Below are 8,851 nucleotides of genomic sequence, written 5' to 3'. Positions count from 1 at the left end.
AAAAAAAAAAAAAAAAAAAAAAAAAAAATTCGTTGGGAACAACATGGAAATCCAGTTTTCCTGCCTTAGAACTGGCAACACTGGGGCCTGTGTTTGCATGAGGTGAGAGCCAGCTGCTCTCACTGTCCCTCGGCCTCCCAAAGTGCTGGGATTACAGGCGTGAGCCACTGTCCCTGACCTAATCTTTGTATTTTTAGTAGAGGCATGGTCTCGACATGTTGGCCAGGCTGGTCTCGAAATCCTGACCTCAAGTGTACCACTCACCTCAGCCTCCCAAAGTGCTGAGATTACAGGCATGAGCCACCGCACCCGGCCTGGTAGCAAATTCTTAACCCTCACACTGTTAACACATAAGTCAGATAATGGTACAGCCCTGCTCAAAATCTTGCAACAATTTCCCATTGGACTTAAAGGAAAAGCCAAATTCCTCTCTATGACCCAAAGCTGGAGAGGACCAACCCAGGTCAAACTGTGACCTGCCTCTCCATCCTCTCTCCCCTTCAGTTCTTCTGCTCCAGCCTTCTCACATTTATCAGGCATGCTCCTTCCTCAAGACCTTTGCACTGGCTATGCCTGTGGTCTCACAGCGGCCTCCCCTAGTTAATTCTGCCTGTCCCCTCAGCCCTTCTGATCCCCTTTCCCTTTTTCCCTGCTCTAATTTTGCTTTTCCATAACCATATCACCTTCTAACATACCATAGACTTTCCTTATTCTGTTTATTTTCTGCCACCCCTGCTAGAATGTCAGCAGGAGTCACTGTCTGTTTTGTCCACTGTTGTATCCCTAGTAATTAGAACAGTGTCTGGTACGTAGCAGATGCTCAATAAATATCTGCTGAACAAACAAATGAATTCAGTTTTTAAAAAATGACTTGGAGGCCAGGCAGGGTGGCTCATGCCTATAATCCCAGCACTTTGGGAGGCTGACGCAGGCGGATCACGAGGTCAGGAGTTTGAGACCAGCCTGGCTAACATGGTGAAACCCCATCTCTACTAAAAATACAAAAATTTGCCAGGCGTGGTGGCACCTGTAGTCCCAGCTACTCTGGGAGGCTAAGGCAGAAGAATCGCTTCAACCTGGGAAGTGGAGGTTGCAGTGAGCCGAAACCTCACCATTGCACTCCAGCCTGGGTGACAGAACAAGACTTCATCTCAAAAAAAAAAAAAAAAGACTTGGAGGATGACAACAACAAAAACAAACAGAAACAAATCAATAAAAATACAAAATGAGGACATCTTACAGGTAGCTGAGACTACTGTACTGGAGGCTGCCAGTGCACGATTCCTGTACATTCACATGAGCCTATATTCATTAAACACTAGACCGAAACCCGTTTTTTCCTTTTTTTTTTTTTTTTTTTTTTTTTTTTTTGAGACAGAGTCTTGCATTATCGCCAGGTGCCAGGCTGGAGTGCAGTGGCGCAATCTCAGCTCACTGCAACCTCTGCCTCCTGGGTTCAAGCGATTCTCCTGCCACAGCCTTCCTGAGTAGCTGGGACTACAGGTGTGAGCCACCACGCCCAGCTAATTTTTGTATTTTAGTAGAGACGGGGTTTCATCATGTTGGCCAGGATGGTCTCGATCTCTTGACCTCGTGATCTGCCCACCTCGGCCTCCCAAAGTGCTAGGATTACAGGTGTGCCCCACCTCGCCTGGCTGAAACCTGTTTTCTAAGGAGTGCCTCGAGGGAAAAGCTATGGGAGATGAGAACAAGGTGAAGACACTTGAGCAAGGGCACAGAGAATTTTCAAGCAGGGATAATGGAATCAGAGTTGGACTTCAGGGCCGGGCAGTATTTCACACCTGTAATCCCAGGACTTTGGGAGCCCCAGGCAGGTGATTACCTGAGGTCAGGAGTTCAAGACCAGCCTGGCCAGTATAGTGAAACTCCATTTCTACTAAAAATACAAAAATTAGCTGGGCGTGGTGGTGGGTGCCTGTAATCCCAGCTATTCAGGAGACTGAGGCAGGAGAATCACTTGAACCCGGAGGTGGAGGTTGCAGTGAACCAAGATCACCACCGCACTCCAGCCTGGATGACAGAGAGAGACTCCATCTCAACAACAACAACAAAACACAAAACAAAAAAAAAGAGTTGGACTTTAGGAGGCGTGATCGGGGGGCAGGGTAGACCCAGCTAAGAAGCTATTATGACTGTCCTGGCACTGAGGGCTGACCACATTCTCTTCCATTTTGGGATGTGTACCTGCCATGCCGGAAGAGAAAGGTCATGACCAGTGCGTGAGGGGCTCGGATTTTGGCTCCATAGCTGTAGAAACAGAAGAAAACAGTTACTGCAATGTCACTGTGTCACACTTTCTTTTTGGGCTCTCCTTTTGACCCCTTGTTCTCTCTCCCCATCCCAAATTCTAACATCACTTTGGGAGGGGAAATCATGCTGGATGCAAATCCTGGCCCTGACACTTCCTGGTAGTATGGTCTCAGGCATGTCCTTTAACTTCTCTGAGCCTCAGTTTCCCCATAAAAGGGATGTTTATTTTTAATTATTTAGAGACAGAGCCTCACAGTGTAACCCAGTGAGTGCGATCATAGTTCACTGCAGACTTGAAATCCTGGGCTCTAGCGATCCTCCAGCCTCAGCCCCCTGAGTAGCTGAGACTACAAGTGTGTGCCACCAATCATGCTCAGCATAAAAAGGGATGTTAAATCTCAGAGAGCTGGTTATAATTTCTTTCTCTTTTTTTTGAGATGGAGTCTCACTTTGTTGCCCAGGCTGGAGTGCAGTGGTGCGATCTCAGCTCACTGCAACCTTTACCTCCTGGGTTCAAGTGATTCTCCTGCCTCAGCCTCCCAAGTAGCTGGAATTACAGGCACACGCCACCACACCCGCCTAATTTTTGTATTTTTAATAGAGACAAGGTTCCTCCATGTTGGCCAGGCTGGTCTCAAATTACTGACCTCAGATGATCTGCCCTGCCCACCTTGGCCTCCCAAAGTGCCGGGATTACAGGTGTGAGCCATCGTGCCTGGCCCTATAATTTTAATGAAGGAGATGGTACATGTAAAATGTTCACCATCCTTGCTCAACGGGCTTTGTGGAATTGCTCCCTCTGCTCCATCCTGGCGTTCTCGTTGCAGACACTCTCATCTTTTAAAAACATCAATCTCGGCTGGGCGTGGTGGCTCACGCCTCACGCCTGTAATTCCAGCACTTTGGAAGGCCAAGACGGGTGGATCACAAGGTCAAGAAATTGAGACCATCCTGGCTAACATGGTGAAACCCCGTCTCTACTAAAAATACAAAAAATTAGCTGGCCATGGTTGCATGCACCTGTAGTCCCAGCTACTGAGGCAGGAGAATCGCTTAAACCCAGGAGGTGGAGGTGGCAGTGGGCCGAGATCGCACCAGTGCACTCCAGCCTGGGCGACAGAGAGAGACTCCGTCAAAAGAAACAAACAACAAAAACACATAAATCTCATCACATCACTCCCAGCTTAAAATCCTCTAACATCTTTCCACTACTCACAGAACACGTTCCAGGCTCCTCCCTGCAGCCTTGAAAGTACTGCAGCCAGGGCCCTGCTCATTTCTCACACCTCATCCCAGGGCCCTCCTCTGCTGCTCCAGCCACACTGTCCTTCCTGGACTGCTTCTGACACATCGGGTTTTTCTCTGCTCCTGGCTTTGTCCTGGCAGGTCCCACTGCCTGCTGTGCTCCCCAGCCACCTTCCCTCAGCCTTCCAGTCTCAGCTGGGCAAAGGCCTCAGATGCTCCAGTCTAGGTTTAAGCAATTTTTCATTCCCACAGATCCCAAAACTTCTCTCCAGCACTTCATCTTCCCAATTTAATGACTCAGTTACTAAGTATTTATTCTATGATAATGATCTCTTTCCTGTGCTAGACTGTGGACTCTCTGAAGACAGGGAATGCATCTGGCTTGTCATCCGCATAGTCCCTAGCACCCCACATGGCACCTGACATATAATATGTGCTTGATAAATAACTGTTGACTGACTGAGGCTAGAACAGCCCTTACCCATGACAATGTCATTTCTAGAAGGTTCTATATTTAGCCTGGTTCATCTTAAAGTTAACAAATTTCCTAAAACAGTTGTTAGGTAACACTGTACCTATTCAAAATGTACCTCTTTCTAACTATTATATGAAGGAGGACCTCAACTTTGTAAAAATGCATTTATAAAAACGCTGGCACTGGGCCGGGCGCGGTGGCTCAAGCCTGTAATCCCAGCACTTTGGGAGGCCGAGGCGGGTGGATCACGAGGTCAAGAGATCGAGACCATCCTGGTCAACAAGGTGAAACCCCGTCTCTACTAAAAATACAAAAATTAGCTGGGCATGATGGTGCATGCCTGTAGTCCCAGCTACTCGGGAGGCTGAGGCCGGAGAATTGCTTGAACCCAGGAGGCGGAGGTTGCGGTGAGCCGAGATCGGGCCATTGCACTCCAGCCTGGGCAACAACAGCAAAACTCCGTCTCAAAAAAACAAACAAACAAAAAAAAAAACGCTGGCACTTTGGGAGGCTGAAGCATGCGGATCACTTGAGATCAAGAGCTTGAGACTAGCCTGGACAACATGGTGAAACCCCGTCTCTACTAAAAATACTATAAAAATTAGCTGGGCATGGTGGCGAGCACCTGTAATCCCAGCTACTCTTAAACCTGGGAGGTGAAGGCTGCAGGGAGTCAAGATCCCGCCACTGCACTCCAGCTTGGACAACAGACTAAGACTCTGTCTCAAAACATAAATAAAAATAAAATTTAGGTTGGGCACGGTGGCTCACACCTGTAATCCCAGCACTTTGAGAGGCCGAGGTGGGCAAGGTCAAGAGATCGAGACCATCCTGGCCAACATGGTGAAACCCCGTCTCTACTAAAAATACAAAAACTAGCCAGGCGTGGTGGCACATGCCTGTGGTCCCAGCTACTCGGGAGGCTGAGGTGGAAGAATCACTTGAACCCAGGAGGCGGAGGTTGCAGTGAGCCAAGATTGCACCACCGCACTCCAGGCTGGCGACAGAGCAAAACTCCGTCTCATAAAAAAAATAAATAAATAAAATAAAATAAAATTTAAAAAGCTGGAAGGTAGGCCGGGCATGGTGGCTCATGCCTGTAATCTCAGCACTTTGGGAGGCCAAGGTGGGCAGATCACAAGGCCAACAGATCAAGATCATCCTGGTTAACATGGTAAAATCCCATCTCTACTAAAAATAGAAAAATTAGCTGGGTGTGGTGGTTTGAGCCTATAGTCCCAGCAACTTGGGAGGTTGAGGCAGGAGAATCACTTGAACCTGGGAAGCAGAGGTTGTAGATCGTGCCACTGCACTCCAGCCTGGGCAACAGAATGAGATTCTGTCTCAAAAAAAAAAAAAAAAAAGAAAAGAAAAAGAAAAAAAAGTTGGAAGGAAATACGTCACTATGTTATTAGCAATGTCCACTTCACTGCAGGAAAATAAAATTTATTTCTGCTTGCTTTTTAAAGTTTTCTAGACTTCCAGAATGATCTATAATGATTAAGCATTGCTTTAACAATTATTATTTTTTAGGTCCCGCCCCCTGCTTTAGCAATTATTAATTTTTTTTTTTTTGGGATGGAGTCTTGTTGTGTCACCCAGGCTGGAGTGCAGTGGCACGATATCGGTTCACTACAACCTCCAACTCCTGGGTATGAGCAATTCTCCTGCCTCAGACTCCCGAGTAGCTGAGATTACAGGCGTGTGCCACCAGGACCAGCTCATTTTTTGTATTTTTAGTAGAGATGGGGTTTCGCCATGTTGGTCAGACTGGTCTTGAACTCCTGACCTCAGGTGATCCACCCCCCTCAGCATCCCAAAGTGCTAAGTTACAGACATGAGCCACTGCGCCTGGCCCACAATTATTAAATATTTTAAATGTTACATAATTCCCTCTTTTTAAGATTCACACCTCTTCCCCCACCCCTCCTTTCCATTCCTCATTTAGGGATCTGGGGATGATGTGAATAAGACTATGCTTACTTTTGCTGTTTTAACTATACTCAAATGAATCGTAGAAAGACAGCAGTATTTGGTGCCAAAGCCCTGCCACGTTTTGTTGTGTGAACTTGGATAATCATTTAATCTCTCTGAGCCTCCCTTTTCCCAATCTCCATTTCACAGAGTGGCTTTTGGCAGTTACACACATGTAAAAGTTCCTAGCTCAATCAATATTAGTGTGTCTTCTTTTCTTATTCTTCTTTATTGAACACCTCCACCCCTACCCCTATGCCTAAGTTCTCCAGGTCTTACCAGGCTACAGGGTCTAAAAATGCTGGACAGTCTTCTTGAGACAATGGTCATGAGCCATATGCTGTTGTCTCCCAAATACATATGAACGTTCCCTGCAGGCTTGCTTGAAACAAAAGACTGGAATCAAACCTGTGTCCAAGACAGGGTGCAATGGCTCATGCCTGTAATCCCAGCACTCTGGGAAACCGAGGTGGGAGGACTGCTTAAGGCCAGGAGTTCAAGACCAGCTTGGCAACATGGTAAGATCTCATCTCTACAAAAAATAAAAAATCTGGCCAGGTTCAGTGGCTCATGCCTGTAATCCCAACACTTTGGGAGGCTGAGGTGGGTAGATCGCTTGAGACCAGGAGTTTGAGAGCCTGGGCAACATGGTGATACCCTGTCTCAACAAAAAGTACAAAAAATTAGCCAGGTGTGGTGGTGTGTGCCTGTAGTCCTAGCTACTTGGGAGGCTCAGGTGCGAGGATTGCTTGATCCCAGGAGTTCCAGGCTACAGTGAACTATGATTGCACCACTGCACTCTAGCCTGGGCAATAGAGCAAGACCCCATCTTTAAATTTTGAAAAAAAAAAAAAAAAGGGGGGGGCAGCTTCATGCACACTGATATGGAGGTATGATTAGAATAAGGTGTACAGATGTGTGTGTAGCACAGTAATAATTGTATAAAATGAGGAAATTATAAATCTAAGATTATTTCAACATAAAACTTTTTAAAAAGGTGTGTGGGGAGAACACGAGTCTGTGTTTGCATAGGCACATAGGCGTATGATATTTCTGGAGGAAGACATAAGACTGGACACAGGGGTTGCCTCCAGGGAGAGGGACTGGGTGACAGAGGGATAATGTGGGTGGGATGGTAGCATCTAACTTTTTATGCCTTTTGTGCATGTGTTACCTAATTTCTAAAAAAATTAATTAATTTATTTACTTTTATTTTATATATTTTATTGAGATGGAGTCTTGCTCTGTAGCCCAGGCCGGATTCAATCTTGGCTCACTGCAACCTCCACCTCCTGGGTTCAAGCGATTCTCCTGCCTCAGCCCTCCCTGCCGGCCCCCCACAATCCACCATAGTCGGGATTACAGGTACCTGCCACCACACCAGCTAATTTTTGTATTTTTAGTAGAGACAGGGTTTCACTATGTTGGCCAGGCTGGGCGTGATGGCTCATGCCTGTAATCCCAGCACTTTGGGAGGCCAAAGTGGGCGGATCACCTGAAGCAATGAGTTCATGACCAGCCTGGCCAACATGGTGAAACCCCCTCTCTACTAAAAATACAAAAATTAGCCTGGCATGGCGGTGCATGCCTGTAATCCAAGGTACTTGGGAGGCTGAGGCAGGAGAATCGCTTAGAACCCGAGACAGAGGTTGCAGTAAGCTGAGATTACGCCACTGCACTCAAGCCTAGGTGACAGAGCGAGACTCTGTCTCAAAAAAAAAAACAAAAGAATGTTAATTAAAAGCCAGTGTTATTGTTGTAGAGGCCATGCTGACTCCCTCCTCTTCTCCCCTACCTAGAAGTGGGCAGGAGGGCCAGGACCCCCATCCCAGTCCCAGTAAGCTCTCCTCCCCCAGCTGCCTCCAAAGCCATGGCTCTTTCTCCTGAAGAGGCCCTCAGCCTCCTCTGGCTAGCCATGGCTAAAGAGTGCTTTCTTATACTCCAAACACAGCACCCCCAACTCCCTGCATCTGCCAAGCTCCCTCTCAAAGTGCTCGAACTCAGACAGGAGTTGATTACTGCCCTGAAATAAAAAGGACTTAAAGGACTTAAACAACTGGTACAATGTGATGTCCTGGAGAGTTCTGGCCTGGACAAACTAGCTATGGAGGACATTTGCGGGACGACTGGGACAATGGGACTGTTAACTGGCTAATAATCAATATTATAGAATTGTTATTAGTTTATTAAATGTAATCATGGGGCCTGGCGTGGTGGCTCATGCCTGTAATCCCAGCATTTTGGGAGGCCGAGGTGGGTGGATCACTAGAGGTAAGGAGTTCGAGACGAGCCTGACCAACAAGGTGAAAGCCATCTCTTAAAAGAAAATATAATTGGCTGGGCGCGGTGGCTTACGCCTGTAATCCAAGCACTTTGGAGGCCAAGGCAGGCAGATCACCTGAGGTCAGGAGTTCAAGACCGCCTGACCAACAAGGTGAAACTCCGTCTATAAAAAAAATAAAAAGAAAATATAATCATGAGGCTGGGTGAGGTGGCTCATGCCTGTAATCCCAGCACTTTGGGAGGCTGAGGTGGGCAATACACTTGAGGTTAGGGGTTTGAGAACAGCCTGGCCAACATGGCAAAATCCCGTCTTTACTAAAAATACAAAAAATTAGCTGAGCGTGGTGGTAGGTGCTTGTAATCCCAGCTACTTGGGAGGCTGAGGCAGGAGAATCGCTTGAAACTGGGAGATAGAGGTTGCAGTGAGCTGAGATTGCGCCACTGCATTCCAGCCTGAGCAACAGAGCAAGGCTCTGTCTTAAAAATAAATAAATAGGCCGGGCGCGGTGGCTCAAGCCTGTAATCCCAGCACTTTGGGAGGCCGAGGCGGGTGGATCACGAGGTCAAGAGATCGAGACCATCCTGGTCAACATGGTGAAACCC

The 8,851-nt window shown here is 47.2% G+C and overlaps 1 protein-coding gene across 1 annotated transcript in view; it reads right to left on the bottom strand.

The window, feature by feature from the left end:
* The window catches only part of PXMP4 (peroxisomal membrane protein 4), a 21,399-nt gene that overhangs the window by 10,873 nt on the left and 1,675 nt on the right, over positions 1–8,851 (bottom strand). The window contains exon 2 of the mRNA XM_017514111.2: positions 2,206–2,268. Within this exon, the coding sequence (XP_017369600.1) occupies positions 2,206–2,268 (63 nt within the window). The remainder of the gene's footprint in view (positions 1–2,205; positions 2,269–8,851) is intronic.

This window comes from Cebus imitator, unplaced genomic scaffold, assembly GCF_001604975.1.
Source record: "Cebus imitator isolate Cc_AM_T3 unplaced genomic scaffold, Cebus_imitator-1.0 Scaffold18, whole genome shotgun sequence".
In the NCBI taxonomy this organism is placed as follows: domain Eukaryota; kingdom Metazoa; phylum Chordata; class Mammalia; order Primates; family Cebidae; genus Cebus; species Cebus imitator.
This window is presented reverse-complemented; position numbering and strand designations above follow the sequence as displayed.